Consider the following 17,146-nt stretch of genomic DNA (forward strand, 5'->3'; position numbering starts at 1 on the left):
GGAGGACCCAGCAGACCTGACCCACAGAGAGGGTGAGATAATAAAATTGCATGTTTTATGTCACTAAGTTTGTGGTAATTTTTAACACATCAATAACCATCTAATATAATATCCTTTCTTAATTTATTCTGCATATATTGTGTTTGTCTCTATTTGTGTATGTGCTTGTGTGTAGAGGAGAAAGATTCTGAAATCACTTCATCACTTTATCAAAGAAGCTTTGTAACAATTAAAGCCTAGGACAACTTTAGAACTATCTACTGTGGTTGATGCAGTTGTCACATAAAAAAGAGATTCTCAGTTCTCAATTAACTTCTCAATACTGGGTGCTCTTTATATTCACACAGTGACAGAGACCAAGAGTGAGAAGAAATGTCCAACACAAGCTTCGTGACAATGTTCATCCTCACAGGCCTTCCCCATACCCCAACGCTGGACACGCCTCTCTTTGGAATCTTCCTGGGGGTTTATGTGCTCACTGTAGTAGGAAATCTCCTCATCTTGCTGGTGATCTGGGTGAATTCTCACCTCCACACCCCCATGTACTACTTACTCACTAACCTATCCTTCATTGACATGTGGTTCTCCACTGTCACATTGCCCAAAATGCTGATGACCTTATCGTCACCTGCTGGCAAAGCAATCTCCTTCCACAGCTGCATGATCCAGCTTTATTTCTTCCACTTCCTGGGGAGCACAGAGTGTTTCCTCTACACAGTCATGTCCTATGATCGCTACCTGGCCATCAGTTACCCACTCAGGTACACCTGCATGATGAGAGGGAGAACGTGTGCCCTCCTTGCTACTAGCACTTGGCTCAGTGGCTCTTTGCACTCTGCAGTCCAGACCACACTGACATTCCGTTTGCCTTACTGTGGACCCAACCAGATCCAGCACTACTTCTGTGATGCACCGCCCATTCTCAAGCTAGCCTGTGCAGACACTTCAGTCAATGAGATGGTCATCTTTGTGAACATTGGGGTAGTGGCTGTAGGCTGCTTTCTCCTCATAGTGCTGTCCTATGTATCCATCGTCTGTTCCATCCTGAGAATTCGCACCTCAGAGGGTAGATGCAGAGCCTTTCAGACCTGTGCCTCCCACTGTATTGTGGTCCTTTGTTTCTTTGTTCCCTGTGTTTTTATTTACCTGAGGCCAGGCTCCAGAGATGCTGTGGATGGGGTCGTGGCAGTTTTCTACACTGTACTGACACCCCTTCTCAACCCTGCTGTGTACACCCTGAGGAACAAGGAAGTGAAGAAAGCTCTGTTGAAGCTTAAAGACAAAATAGCACGTTCTCATAGAGGATAATCACTAAAAAGAAAATACACCAATTTATGCAAAATTAGTAATGTAATTTAGTTATCCATGTGAAATTTATTGCACGTATAGTTCTCAGTGTTAAACATTATTCAAAAGTATCTACTTAGTGACATTACTTTCACAGATTGTCTTGGACATTTTTAAAGTTACAACTAGATTTTTATTTATGATGAACAGGCTTATATTTCAATCTGTTTATTCATTTATCTTCAATGGGTTTGTTTAAACTTTTTTTAAAAATAAATATTTTATTTGGACTTCAGGGGCAGAGGGTTGACTCATTCATACATGTAAGTTGATGATATGCTTTTGCCTTTTGTTTTATTTCTTGCGCACACAAAATAAAGAGTTTACAATCATTGGAATATTGCTCGAGGATAGCAACAAATATCAGCGCTAACTATTCTTTTTTGTAACGGTGTCTGTGCAAAAGTCATTTTGCTTGTTTTAGTATATCTGTGTATTTGTGCGTTACATACAAATTCAAATGCATATGTAAAAGAAAGCATATAATATGTAATATATAGATTTGCTAAAGGTAATTCCATGGTCAAGCTCATCTAAAAAAACAAAATATAACTCAAAGATTCACAATACCAGATATCAAAATTTATTACCTATTCAGAGAATGTAGTATTTTTATGAGACTAGACAAATGGAAAAATAGAGCAGAATAGAGAGTAAAGAAATAGACTGATACATATTAATATGACAAATATGATGCTGCAGGATAGTAAGCAAAATGACTTCTCAAAAGTTATTTGAGTTGCAATTTCAGAATAAAAAATATTAAATAATATTGAGCCTATTTCCTACCATGCACAGCAAAAAATCAATTATTTATAGTGGTTAGAAAATATTTATTTATTTAAAGATGTGGGGTACAATTCAGGTTTAGGTATATAAGTGGTTATTGTACAGGTAAAGTTTGGGCCTAATTTTGCTCCTCACTTAGTCTGATTTGAGATCAGGTATGCTTATTGATGTTACATGCCTCCCCTCTCTGGCAGTTTTTGGCTACTGCCAATCCCTTTCTTATAGTACTATGGTAAAAGTTCAAGGTCCACTTATGAGTTAGAGCATATGATACTCAGTTCTTTGTTTCTGTCCTAAATCACTGAGTATTATAGACTTTAAATCCATCCAAGTTGCTGCAAAGTCCATAATTTTGTCCTTCTTTATGGCTGTGTAATATTCCATCATGTATATGTACCACATTTTTTTAATCCAGTCCAGTTTTGATGGGCAGCACAGTTGGTTCTATGTTTTTACTATTGTGAATAGTGCTGCAATAAACATGCATATGCAGGCATCTTCTTTGTAGAATGATTTGGGTTCCTCTGGGTATATTCCCAATAGGGGGATTGCTAGGTCATATGGAAGGTCAATTTCTAGTTCTTATAGAAATTGCCACACTGTTTTCCATAGAGGTTGAACTCGTTTGCATTCCCACCAGCAGTGTAGAAGTTTTCCCTTTTCCCTGCATCCTCACCAGCATCTGTTGTTGTTTGATTTATTAATAATGATCATTCTTACTGGGGTTAGGAGGTAGTTTTGATTTGCATTTCTCTGATGATTAGTGAGGCTGAGCATTTTTTCATGAGTCTGTTGGCTGCCCATACAGCTTCTTTAGAGAAGTGTCTATTCATGTCTTTTGCCCTCTTTTGAATGGGGTTATTTGTTTTTTTTCCTTTTGGCATGTTTGGGTTCCTTATAGATCCTAGATGTTAGGCTTTTCCATGAGTATGGAATATTTTTCCATTTGTTTGTGTCATGTTTGACTTTGAGCAGTGTTTTGTAGTTTTCGTTGTAAAGATCCTTCACTTCTCTGATTAGGAAGATGCTGAAGTATTTCATTTTTTTGTGTGTGGCTATTGTGAATGGGATTGTGCTTTTTTATTTGGTTCTCTGCCTGTTTGCTGTTGGTGTGTAAGAATGCAACTCTTTCGTATGTTTATTTTGTACCCTGAGACTTTGTCAAAGTCCTTTATCAAAGCAAGAAGGTTTTTGACGGATTTTCTTGGATTTTTGAGATATAAGATCATATCATCAGCAAAGAGAGGTAACTTGGCTTCCTCCTTCCTATTTGAATACCCCTGATTTCCTACTCTTGTATGATTGCTCTAGCTAGGACTTCAAACACTGTTAAACAGGAGGGGAGAGAGTGGGCATCCTTGTCTTGTTCTGGTTTTTAGGGGAAATGTTTCCAATTTCTGTTCATTTAGCAATATGTTGGATGTGGGTTTATCATATATGACTCTTACTATGTTCCCTCTATGCTTAGATGTTCAAGGGTTTTTATTAAGAAGGGATGCTGGATTTATTGAAAGATTTTTCTGCACCTAATGACATAATCATGTGGTTCTTGTTTTTATATCTGTTGATGTATTGAATTACATTAATGGTCTTGCAGATGCTGAACCAGCCTTGCCTCCCAGGGATGAAGCCTACTTGGTCATGGTGGATGATTTTTGAGATGTGTTGTTGGATCTGATTTGCTAGAATCTTGTTGAGAATTTTTGCATCTATGTTCATCAGGGATATTGGCCTGTAGTTCTCTTTCTTTGTCAGATCTTTAGCCAGTTTGAATATCAGTGATGTTAGCTTCATAAAATGATTTGAGGAGAGTTCCATCTTTCTCAGTTGCCTGTAATACTTTCACTAGGATTGATATCAGATCCTCCCTGTATGTTTTGTACAATTCTGCTGGAAATCTATCTGGTCCAAGGCTTTTTTTTTGGCAGGTAGTTTTCTTATGACAGAGTCAATTTACTGGGTTGTTATTGGTCTACTTAGGATCTCAATGTCTTCTTGTTTCAAACTTTGGAGGTTGTGTGATGTCAAATTGTCCTCCATTTCATTTAGGTTATCAAGTTTGTTTCCATACAGGTGTTTCAAGATGCAGTTCTGCTGTTCTGCAGAGGCCACCCTGGAGCAATTCTCTGCCCAGCCATTAGACAATCTGCTTGGTTTCTCTGTCAGTTGCTGTGTCTACCACTACTGGGGTCAATAGCTCCCTCCTCAGCAGCTACCAGTCTTCAGATCTTGGAATCTGGTGGCAAGGCTCTGGAATCCAGTCTAGGTTTGGGAGACCTCTCCCTGTTGCTTCCTTGGGAGCTTGCCTCAGGCTCCCTCCTGCATTTCCTCCACGCTCCTCAATGCCAGTATTCAGCTCACTCCAGCAGTACTTCCCAGGAAAAGCTCCCAACTTGTCTGCTGTTACCTCTCCTGCTCTGATTGCATCTGTGTTTGGTCCAGTGCAGGGGCAGGGCATCTGTCTCTCTGGTATCATGCACTTGGAGTATTCTCTCTGGGCAAACGATGGTCAGTTTCAGAGGGATGTGGAGATATGCCCCCCCCATCACAGGATGCAGGGTGCTCAGGATGCAGGCTGCTCAGAATTAGGTGATATAAAGCAGGTCTCTGCCCAGTCCTAGGGCAGAGAAAATGGCAACAGTCCATGTTTTCTCCTCTGGTTGGGCTCAGCTCCAGGTTTCCTCTCCATGCTTTCTCCACATTCCCTGTTGCCATCCCTGGCCTGTTGCCTCAGGCGGTAGTTTGGGCCAGGTGCCAGGTGTCTTCTGCCTTTTCCTGAGAGATACCAAGGGGGTTGTGGATCTTTCTGTGTGCAGTAGGTGCCAAATTCAGAGCAACAGTAAATTACAGCTGTTTCTGCAGGGGGCCCCCAGGCACTTAATCCCATGTCTCCCTTCAGTTGGACATTCGCTCACCCACTTGCACACACAAATGGATGCAGATGAGTTCTTTTGTGTACTCACCCATGCAGAGACTTGCACACTCTGACTGGCTCCATTGCCATCTTGTCCCTTTCCCAGGTAAAGATATTTTAAAGGAGACAAATAACCAAAGAGTTTAACCAAAAGCAAAATGATACATTAGACTAAAATCATTATGTGTTGAAATATAAATTTTCAAGTTATGCTTTTCATTATTATATAATGAACCTAGTGGTTAATAAGCAAATATAAGAGAAAACACAAAACAATAGGGAAATTAAACCAAATGCTATAAAAGCACTTCAGTTTGTGAGGTAATTACTATTATAACCTCAAATTATGAAGAAAATAAAAACATTAAAAAAATCCTTATGTCCCATGTAAGGCAAAATTAATTTCCAGTGAAGTAAAAATTTAATTAAGGGAAAAACTTTCTTAAAGCATTAAATATTACGTAAGTGGAAACTTACAAACTGGTGTGCAAGAAAACCCTTTTAAAGCAAAATGCCAACACCAGAAAAACATATTGGAATCAACTGATAACATTTTCTAGAACACTGAAAAGTATCTATAGAAATAAAATATTCAAACAATGAAAAATTTGAAAGGGCTTTTTGCCTTACAATAAAATGATGAATTAATGCTCTCAATTTGTAAAATTTCAGATAAATCAATAAGAGAAAGACTATTACCTTAAAAGAAAGAAATGAAGCCGGGCTCGGTGACTCAGCCTGTAATCCTGCGCCTTTGAGAGGCTGAGGTGAGTGAATTGCCTGAGCCCACGGGTTCGAGACCCACCTGGGCAGCAAGACCTCATCTCTACAATAAATCAAAAAATCAGCCGGGCATGGTAGCTCATGCCTGTAATTCCAGCTACTTGGAAGGCTGAGGCGGAAGGATCGCCGGAGCCCAGCAGGTCCGGCGACAGAGTGAGACTCCAACTCAAAAAAAAAAAAAAAAAAAAAAGAAAGAAAGAAATGAATAAAGTTTCTGAAAAACTAGTTTACAAAATGAGATATACACATGATATATCAAAAGTATTTATTCATGTTTGTAAAAACAATGAAAATTATGACAGCAATAAAATGTAATTATTACTTATACAATTGAGAAAGAGTTGTGTATGGTAGATAATTATTTGTGGAAAAAGGCACTCTAAAATTATAAAGAAAAAAATAAGTTTGAGAATTTGGATGTGTTAAACCTCCATACAAAGATAGTGAATGAAACTGCTATGAGGGGCATACCTTATCAAGAAGGGTACCTGCATAATCAACGTTTGTATATCTAACCTTCAATTGTACCCCACATCTTTATAATTAAAAAATCACTGAAATGAAAATACAAAATTAAAAACAAAAACAAAAAACAAAAACAAAGATAATGAATGAGAGAGTGATATGGAGCTGGAGCATGCAAACGAGTGAGGACCTCTATGGATTATGGTCAATTTTAATTTAAGGGCAAGCTGTTGTGTCTCTCAATCACTGGTGAATGGAAAAGGTCAGTCCTCCATTTTTTTATTTTAATTTTTTTAGGTATAAATATTAGGCCTGGGAAGACATGGATTCTACTCAGGAGGATTTAAGTGGGAAGCATATGGGTGATATGTGCTTGCTTATGAAGAACCTTTCATTAGTCTCTTCCTGTTGTTTTTGTACTCACCAAGGGAACCTGAGAACCCAAGAGTAAATAGTTCTCCTGAGGCCCACATCAAATTAAGCTTCTGTTTCCTGCATACCATCTAGTTTGGCCTGTGACTAGAAATGAACCTTTTCTTCTCAAAGCTGCGTATCTGTGCTTTGGATGATATTTTGCAAACTCAACATCTGTACATAGCACGTGGAAAATGAAAAATCTGGGCAAAAAACAGACAAGGTTTTTTTTGAGATGGGTCTTGCCCTGTTATCCAGGTTAAAGTGAGGTGAAACGAACATAGCTTATTGCAACCTCAAACTTCTGGTTTCAAGCGATCTTCCCACCTCAGCCTCTCAAGTAGCTGAGACTACAGGCATGCATTACCACTCCTGGCTCATTTTTAAAATTTTTACAGAGTCTGAGTATGTTGCCAAGGATGATCTTGAACTCCTTACCTCAAGTAATTCTCCCGCCTTGGCCTCCCAAAGTGTTGGGATTACATGCATGAGCCACTGCATCTAGCCTCAGACAAGTTTTAATATTGAAAAGAATCACACTCTGTAAGGTGAGTTTGTAGAAAGGTGGATTTAACGTATTTTTTCCCCTGCTATCCTTTTTTCTTTAATCTTAAATTTACATTCAGCACTAAGATACTTAGTTATGGTTATGACTAGATAGATAGATAGATAGATAGATAGATAGATAGATAGATAGATAGAATACAGAGAGCAATTGAGGGGATCTAAGTAGAGACTAAGTTGCTTCACCATGACTATTCAAGTCAAACATTGACTCTGCTGACTGGGATTCAGGCTTTAAGTTTAAGGCTACCTTGGGCTTCACCTAATGAAAATGTTCATATTTCATAAATCTGATTATAAAGCTATTCTGGGGATTAGTCCTCTTGGTGCAATAGAAATCTTGGCTTCATTTGTTCAATTTTGAAAGTTCTGATATCCATGTTAGAGATTACAGTAAACCTAGCTCTGTTATTTATTTATATATTTAAAAAATATAGCCTCAATATATTTAAAAACACTTCCTGGAAATAGGATACTCTCTGGGATTTGCTAAGAGCAGAGATGCCGGTTTATTTTGTATTGGTGACCCAATTTCACAGTTTTCTCTCACTGAATAATTTAATAACAATTCTGAACTAAGACAACACTGTGTATTAAGTCAAATACCTCATTGCTGCCTAAATTGGAATTGCACAGAATCCCCCACTCTTACATTAGGTCCGTTTATTTTGTTGCAGGTTCTAAGTGTTAAATGAAGAAAAAAGACTTGCAGGAATTGTCTTCTCTTATGGGAGTATCTCCCGGGTTTATAAGTATATGGAGAAGGGGGAGATAGAGGGAAGAAAAATATGCTGTCTAAAAAAGTCACATTTAAAAAATATTCACACATCTAGGATAGAAGGATTATGAGAGAAAGCAGGCCCTAGCCAGGAGATTTCAGTTGAAAGACCATGTAGGAACATAATGTTCTGAGAGCCTCACAGGGAATGGTCAAGTGTAAGAAAACAGGGAGGGCAGGCTTGTAGAAAATTTGGTGGGTTCTTGTTGTTATGGAGTTTTGCTGTTATTCTTATTTTCTTTGAGAGATCTGAGAGAAGCCAAAATAGGCAACAGTTGGAGTACCAATAACAGTACTAGGAATGAAATATCTTAGAAAGACCTAGCTTTTGAGTTGAGCAGGACTCTGGAAACTCTAAGAGAGAGTATTCATTTCTTTCTTGCTAAGATCAATGATGACAACTCTGTGAATCTGCTGCAAGGCACAATGTTGTCTAACTATCTATTACAATTTATTTTGTGCGAAGCACAGTACTGAGTACTTTATATCATATTTAATACTTATAACTTCTTGGTGTGATAGATGATGCCAGTAATGACAACATGTATAGAAACTAGAGGGTGATTTAGGCTTACTGTACATTTTAAAAATATTTATTATTGCCAACAATTAAATTCTTGTTTTATTTTTAAGCTTTTCCTTGAGCCCTGCAAAAAAACCCCAGAATGTTGTAGGTAGAATTTTAAGTACTTCCACTGGTATACATTCCCTATTTAATAACCTTCCTTTGAGCGTGGGTGGTACCTGTGAAAATGATGGAATATCACTCCTTTGATTGCATTGTATTATACAGGACTTTGTTATGGAAAACTGGAGAGAGTTTTAAGTAGGTTATTATGTTTTGAAAAAAACAGGTGGCTAGGATCATAGCACCTACTGTGGCAACTAGAAGCTGAATATGACATTTCTGGCCAACAACCAGCAAAACTGGGACCTTAGTTCTAAAACTAGAGGGAACAGAATTCCATTAATATCCTCAATAATCTTGGAAGAGTATCCGGTTGTAGATCTAGTAATGTTGATGAAAACTTGATGAGACCTTGAGCAGAGGGCCCAGCTGGCCTGTCCCACTGAAAGGGTGAGATTTAAATTTGCATGATTTAGGCCAAAGAGTTAGTGGCAATTTTTAATGCACCAATAAAATCTAACTTTTTCTACTATCATCTGCATATATCTGTGTCTATTTATGTATGTGTCTTTGAGCAAGAGAGACACTGAAATCATTTCGTCTTCACCGTTATCAAAGGAGTTTTGTAACCTGCAATGGTAACTAGAAGCTGAGAGTGACGTGCAAAGTCTAGGATAACTTCAGAATTATCTACCATGGTTGATGTAGTTGTCACATAAGAATAGATTCTCAGTTCTTAACTAACTTCTCAATCTTGGGTACTTTTTATATTCCCACAGTGACAGAGGCCAAGGGTGAGAAGAAATGTCCAATGCAAGCTTTGTGATAACATTCATCCTCACGGGCCTTCCGCATACCCCAGCGCTGGACACTCCCTTCTTTGGAATCTTCCTGGGAATTTATGTGCTCACTGTGGTGGGAAATCTCCTCATCCTGTTAGTGATCTGGGTGGATTCTCACCTCCACATCCCCATGTACTACTTCCTCACCAACCTGTCTTTTATCGACATGTGGTTCTCCAGTGTCACAGTGCCCAAAATGCTGATGACCCTGTTGTCCCCTGCTGGCAGAGCCATCTCATTCCACAGCTGCATGGCCCAGTTCTATTCTTTCCACTTCCTGGGAAGCACTGAGTGTTTCCTCTACACAGTCATGTCCTATGATCGCTACCTGGCCATCAGTTACCCACTCAGGTACACCAGCATGATGAGCGGGAAAGTGTGTGCCCTCCTGGCCATTAGCACTTGGCTCAGTGGTTCTCTTCACTCTGCTGTCCAGACCATATTGACATTTCGTTTGCCCTACTGTGGACCTAATGAGATCCAGCATTACTTCTGTGATGGACCACCACTTCTCAAACTGGCCTGTGCGGACACTTCAGCCAATGAGGTGGTCATCTTTGTGAGTGTTGGAATAGTGGCCTCGAGCTGCTTTCTCCTCATAGTGTTGTCCTATGTGTCCATTGTCTGTTCCATTCTAAAGATCCGCACCTCAGAGGGGAGACACAGAGCCTTTCAGACCTGTGCCTCCCACTGTATCGTGGTCCTTTGTTTCTTTGTTCCCTGTGTTTTTATTTACCTGAGGCCAGGCTCCAGGGATGCTGTGGATGGGTTTGTAGCAGTTTTCTACACTGCACTGACTCCCCTTCTCAACCCTGTTGTGTACACCCTGAGAAATAAGGAGGTGAAGAAAGCTCTGTTGAAGCTTAAAGACAAAATAGCATGTTCTCCGACGGATAAACACTAGAACAGAAATACGCTTATTTGTTCAGAGTTAGTAATATGGTTGTTATTCATGTGAAATTCATCACATGTGTTGTAGTCAGTGTTAAACATTGTTCAAAAGCATCTACTCAGTTATATTTCTTTTGTAGATTGTCTTAGATATTTTTAAAATCACGACTAGATTTTTATTTATGATGAACATGCTTATAATTCAATGTTTTACTCATTTATCTTCAATAGAGTTGTTTTACCTTTTTAAAAAGTAAATATTTTAACTGGATCTCATGGTCAGACTGTTGAATCATTTATTTATGTAAGTTTATATGCTTTATTTTTGGGTTTATTTCTTGTGTACACAATGAAGAATTCATAATCATTGTATGTTGTGAAATGATAGCAACCAATATCAGAGGTAAGTTTTCTTTTTGTTGCTGTGACTTCAAGAATCTTTTTGGTTGTTTAGTGTGTCTGTATTTTTTGAATATACAAATCCAAACATATATGCAAAAAGGTATATAATATAATAAATATATAGGTTTGCTAAAGGAAATTCCTTGTATATATGTGTATCTGTATACGTTATTTTTAGAAACAGAATTTGTAATATACAAAAATGGCCAACCATTCAAATAATTATCTACCAATGAATGAGAAACTGTTGTATATTCACACAATGAGTTGCTACACAGCAATGAGAGCATATGATCTACAATTTCATGTATAATGGTTTATGTAATTTACTTTTTCAACTGCTTATTTATGTTTGTTAGGATTCAATATAAAAATTAAACCTCTTAAAATCTACCTCAGCCGGGCTCGGTGGCTCAGCCTGTAATCCTGGGCTTTGGGAGGCTGAGGTGAGTGGATTGCCTGAGCTCGTGGGTTCGAGATCCGCCTTGGGAACTTGGCGAGAACTCATCTCTACAATAAATCAAAAATTAGCCGGGTGGGGTAGCGTGCGCCTGTAGTTCCGGCTACTTAGAAGGCTGAGGTGGAAGGATCGCCGGAGCCCAGCAGATCGAGGCTGCGGTGGCTGGGAGCGGCCACTGCACTCCCGTCTGGGCGACAGAGTAAGACTCCAACTCAAAAAAAAAAAAAGATCTAGCTCACTGGGGACCTTTTGCTCCACAGGATCACTTGACTGGAGATATTGTTGCGTATCACAAGTACTGGGATCTAGTGGTAGAAGTCAGAGATGCTGCCAAAAATCCCACAATGCACAGGACAGGCCCCCAAGACTTATCTTGCCCCAAATGTCAATAGTTCTGAGATTGGGAACTCTGATCTGAATTTAATTTTAAATAAATATGTGTAAGACTATGACAATGGAAATTACAGTATTTTGAGAATAATATGTGTTGCTGAAAAAGTCAAGAATTATAATGTGCACATGGAAGACTCATATTTTAAACATACCAATTCTCTTCAAATTGTTCTATAGATTCAATGCAATTCAAAATTAAATCCCAGCATTTGATGTTGTAGATATGAACATGTGGATCATAAGTATATATTGAAATGAAATGAGTTCCCCCAAATGATCAACATAATCTTGAAGAAATAACACATAACTGAAATATTCAAAATACCAGATATCAAAATTTATTATGATGCTATAGTTATTCAGAGAATGTTGTATTTGGATGAGGCTACTTAAATATCAAATATGGAACATAATAAAGAAATAGATTGATAGCATATTCATATGACAAAGAAGACACTGCAGCACTGTAAAGCAAAAATGAATTCTTCAATAAGTTATTTTGGGTTATTTGGGTATTCAGAAAGAAAAGAATAATATTTTTAATCTTATCTCACAGTATAGACATCAAAGTTGTTAGGAAATAGAAATGTTGTAGACTTCATGATATTAGTTTATGTAAATATATTTTGAAGAAAATAACAAACAGAAAAGCATAACCAAAAAAGACACATTAGACTAAAATTACTGTTTTAAAATATAAATTTTGCACCTCAATTTTTTTTTATAATGATAAACCTAGAGGTTAATAAGAAAATTATAAGAGAAAAACGAAAACAATTGACAAATTTTTTCCTCTATTTTATTTTAAAGATGTGGGTACAAGTCACATTTAGGTACATAAATGATCTATGTACAGGTGAAATTTGGGCCTCCCACTGTTCCTCACTTCCCTTGGTTTAGAATCAGGTACCCTCAAGGGATGTTATGTGACCCCTTTCCCTCCCCCGGAAGTGTTCTTCTACTGCCTATCCCTCTCTTGTATTATTGTGATAAATGTTCAGGACCCAATTATGAGTGAGAACGTGTAGTATTCAGTTCTTTGTTTCTGTGATAGATCACTGAGTATGATAGACACTAAATTCATACAACTTGCTGCAAAGTCCATAATTGGGTCCATTTTATGACTGTATACTATTCCATTATGTATATGTCCCACATTTTTCTTATCCAGTTCACTTTCAATGGACAGCATGGTTGATTTCACACTTTTGCTATTGTGAATAGTGCTGCAATAAACTTACATGTGCAGGTATCTTTTTTTGCAGAATGATTTGTGTTCCTCCAGGTATATTCCCAGAAGGGGTTGCTGGGCCATATGGAAGGTCAATTTCTAGTTATTCTAAAAACTGCCATACTACTTTCCATGGGGATTGAACTAGTTTGCACACACACCAGCAGTGTTCTACCCTAGTGTCCTTACCCCACATCCTTGCCAGTGTCTGTTGCTGTTTGATTTATTAATGATGGCCCTTCTTACTGGTGCTAGGTGATATCTCAGTGTGGTTTTGATTTGCATTTCTCTGACAATTAGTGATGCTGAGAATTTTTTCATGTCTATTGGCTGCTTGTATGTCTTCTTTTGAGAAGTGTCTATTCACGCCTTTTGCCCACTGTTTAATAGGGTTTTTTCTTTCCCTTTCCACTCAATTAAATTCCTTATAAATCCTGAATATTAGCCTTTGTTAGATATACAGTTAAACAGACAGTTAACAGACATTTTTTTCCCTCTGTGGGCTGTCTCCCTGCTCTCTTGATGGTTTCTTTGGCTTTGTAGAAGCTTTTCATTTTACGAGGTCCCACTTGTCTTATCTTATCTTTTGGGATTATGATCAAGAATCGGTTACCTATTCCAGTGTGCATAAAGGTGACCTCTGTATTTAATAAGACTCTTATAGTTTGAGGTTTTACATTTAGGTCTTTGATTCATTTAGAGTTGATTTTTGTGTATGGTGATAGGTAGGGGTCCTGTTTTATTCATTTGCATGTGGTCAGCCTGTCTTCTCAGCATCATTTGCTGAATAGAGTCTCCTCTCTCCAGTGGTTGTTGGTGGTGGTTTTGTTGAAGATGAGTTGGTTGAGAAATTGAGGTTTTGCATCCAAAATCTCTATCCTGTTCCATTGGTCTATATGCCTATTCTGGTACCAGTATTAGGCTGTTTGATTATTGTAGCCTTATAATAAAGTTTAAAGTCTGGTTGTGTAATACTTCCTGCTTTGTTTCTTTTGTTGAGGATTGGTTTAGCTATTTTCAGTCTTTTTTATTTCCATATGAATTTCTGTATTGTTGTTTCCAGGACTGAGAAGAATGATGTTGGTAATATGATGGGTATTGTGTTGAACATGTAGATTGTCTTGGGTATGATGGCCATTTTTACAATATTGATTATTTTTCCATTCGTTTGTGTCTTTGATTTTTTTGAGTAGGGATCTGTAGTTTTTGTTGTAAAGGTCTTTCACTAGGAAGATGTCAAAGTACTTCATTTTTTTTTTGAGGCTATTGTGAATGGAATCGTGCTTTCTGTCTGGTTCTCTGCCTGTTTGTTGTTGGTGTATTAAAATGCAATGATCTTTTGCACATTGATCTTGTACCCTGAGTCATTGCCAAAGTCATTTATCAGTGCTAGTGTGGTTTTTGACAGATTCCTTTGAGTTAACAACTGAAAATGTAAACCAAATTCCTAAAAATAACGCTTCTATTAAAAAATTTTAAAATTGAAATTCAAGTTATATAGAAAATACAAATATCTTTATGAGCCACATAAAGTAAAATTAATTTCTGTTGAAGTAAGGATTTAAATAAAGGAAAAACTATCTTAAAGTCTTGAATATTACATAAATGAAACCTTCCAAATTAGTCTGCAAGAAAATCCTATTAAAGCAAAATATCAATGCTATTTTTCCCCCACCCCTCCCCTGGCAGAGTCCTGCTACTGCCAATCCCTTTCTTATAGTATTATGATAAATGTTCAGGGTCTGTTTATGAGAGAGAACATAGAGCACTTAACCTGATCCTAAACTAGGCAAAGTGGGGGCCAAAGGGAGGCCCAAACTTTACCGTATTATGGCCACTTATCTATCTAATCCTGAATTGTACTCCACAACTCTAAAGTAAAAAAAAAAAAAGTACAAATAAAAAACCAAAATATCAACATCAGAAAACATATTGGAATCAACTGAAAGAATTTCCTGGAATACTGAAAAATAGCTATCAAAGTAATAGCTATTTTAACTTAAAATTAAAATTTGGAGGCACATTTTACCTTTCAACAAAATAATGAACTAAAGTTCTCAATTTGTAAAATTTCAGATAAATCAATATGAGAAAGACTACTGCCTCAAAAGAAAGAAACGAATAAAGTTTCTGAAAAGCTAGTATCAAAAGTGCTTACTCATGTTTGTAAAGCAATGAAAATTATGACAGCAATAAAATATAATTATTATTTATACAACTGGGAAATAATTATGTATGGTAGGTAATTATTTGGGGAAAAGTCACTTTAAAACTATAAACGAAAAAACAAATTTGAGAATCTGAATGTGTTAAAACACCATATGAACATGGTAAATGAGAGAGTGAGATGGAACTAGAGAGCACAAAGAAATGAGGACCTCTGTGGATTCTGGCCAATTTTAAGTTGCGGGCTAGCCACTGTGTCTCTCAATCACTCAGCTGGGCCCTGAGTGAGGGAAAAGGCTAAGTCAGTCCTTCTTCTTTATAAATATTAGGTCTGGGAAGACATGGACTCTACATAGGAGGATTCAAGTAGGAAACATATGGTATGATATGTGCATGCTTATGAAGAACCTTTCATTGGTCTCTTCCTATTGTTTTTGCACTCACAAAAGGAACCTGAAAACCCAAGAGTAAATCATTCCCCTGAGCCCCACATCAAGTTAAACTTCTACCCATTTTCATTTCTGTTCCCTGCACACCATCTAGTTTGGTCCGTGAATAGAAATGAACCTCTCTTTCTCATGCTGCATATTTGTATTTGAATGATATCTTGCAAACTTAGCACCTGTACATAGTATGTGGAAAGTGAAAAATTTGGGCAAAAAATGGAGACAAATTTTAATATTGAAATGAATTACATTCTGGAAGGTGAGTTTGTAGAAAAGTAGATTTAACTATTTTTTTCCCTTGCTTCACTTCTTTTCTTTATCTAAAACTTCTTTTTGAGTTAGATATTTAGTTATGGTTATGACTTTTTAAATAAAATCAGATAGATAGATAGATAGATAGATAGATGATAGAGTAATTGGGGGATCTATAATAAGTAGAGACTAACTTGCCTCACCATGACTATTCACGTCAAACATTGACTCTGTTGACTGGGACTCAGACTTTAAGTCTAAAGCTATCTTGGACTTCACCTCATAAAAATATTCATATTTCATCAAATCTGACAATGAAGCTACCCTGGGGATTAGTCCTCTTAGTCCAATATAAATTTCAGAGTTTCATTTATTCTATTTTGAAAGGTCGTCTCTCCATGTTTGAGATTACAGTAATCCTGACTCTGCTATTTATTTATATATTTCAAAAATATGATATTAATGTATTTAAAGCCTTTCCTGGAGGTAGGATACTTTCTGATAAGAGAAGAGATGCTGCCTTTTTTTGTATTAGTGACCCAGTATCATGGTCTTCTCTCATTGAACAATTAATGACAATTTTGAACTAAGACAACATTCTGTGTTAGTCTAACACCTCCTTGCTGCCTCAGTTTCAGTTGTATAGAATCTCAACTTCTTTTCATATCAAGCTGACATAGGTTTCTACTCTTACATTAGGTCTATTTTTCCTGTCTCAAGTTCTAGATGTTAAATAAGAAACATAGACTTGCTGGAATTGTCATCTTTTATGGGAGTGTCACCTGGGTTTATTAACAGGATGAGAAGGAAGATGGAGAGAAGAAAAACATGATTTCTAACAAAGCCAATATTAGAAAATATTCAGACATCTAGGGTTGAAGGAGTGTGAGAGAAAGCTGACCCCCACCCAGTAGATTGCAATTGAAAGAGCATATAGGGGTATAATGTTCTGAGATCCTCACAGGGCGTGGTCAAGTATAAGAGAAACAGGGACCAGGTTTGTAGAAAGCTTGAGTCATTTTGGAGGCTTGTGGAGTCACACTATGAAGTTTTGCTGATATTCTTACCTTCTCTGAGAGAAGTTCCTTAAAAGTAAGCAATAGTGGGGGCATCAGTAACAGTACCAGGAATGAAATATTCTACAAAGACCTAGCTTTTTTTTTTTGAGTTGGAGTCTCACTCTGTTGCCCAGACTGGAGTGCAGTGGCCGCTCCCAGCCACCGCAGCCTCGACTGCTGGGCCCCAGCAATCCTTCTGCCTCAGCCTTCCAAGTAGTCGGAATTACAGGCATACGCTACCACGCCCAGCTGATTATTTGATTTATTGTAGAGATGAGGTCTCGCCGCCCAGGCGGGTCTCGAACCCGCGGGCTCAGGCAATC

General features: G+C 37.6%; 2 protein-coding genes across 2 annotated transcripts; both read left to right on the top strand.

The window, feature by feature from the left end:
* The first annotated feature begins 372 nt into the window (after nucleotides 1–372).
* LOC103254530 (olfactory receptor 10G9) lies at nucleotides 373–1,308 on the top strand. Its single transcript, XM_008052601.1, has one exon. The coding sequence runs from the start codon at nucleotides 373–375 to the stop codon at nucleotides 1,306–1,308; it is 936 nt and encodes a 311-aa protein (XP_008050792.1).
* An 8,178-nt stretch (nucleotides 1,309–9,486) lies between these two features.
* Nucleotides 9,487–10,428, top strand: LOC103254535 (olfactory receptor 10G9-like). The gene has a single exon (XM_008052606.1). It carries the CDS (start codon nucleotides 9,487–9,489, stop codon nucleotides 10,426–10,428), a length of 942 nt encoding a protein of 313 aa, XP_008050797.1.
* Nucleotides 10,429–17,146: the final 6,718 nt, after the last annotated feature.

The sequence above is a fragment of the Carlito syrichta genome, unplaced genomic scaffold (genome assembly GCF_000164805.1).
Source record: "Carlito syrichta isolate Samal-C Ts95f unplaced genomic scaffold, Tarsius_syrichta-2.0.1 Scaffold283940, whole genome shotgun sequence".
Classification (NCBI taxonomy): Eukaryota; Metazoa; Chordata; class Mammalia; order Primates; family Tarsiidae; genus Carlito; species Carlito syrichta.

Excerpts from the sequence above, each read along its gene's own strand:
- LOC103254530 (XM_008052601.1), top strand. The coding sequence starts at position 373 with ATGTCCAACACAAGCTTCGTGACAATGTTCATCCTCACAGGCCTTCCC.
- LOC103254535 (XM_008052606.1), top strand. The coding sequence starts at position 9,487 with ATGTCCAATGCAAGCTTTGTGATAACATTCATCCTCACGGGCCTTCCG.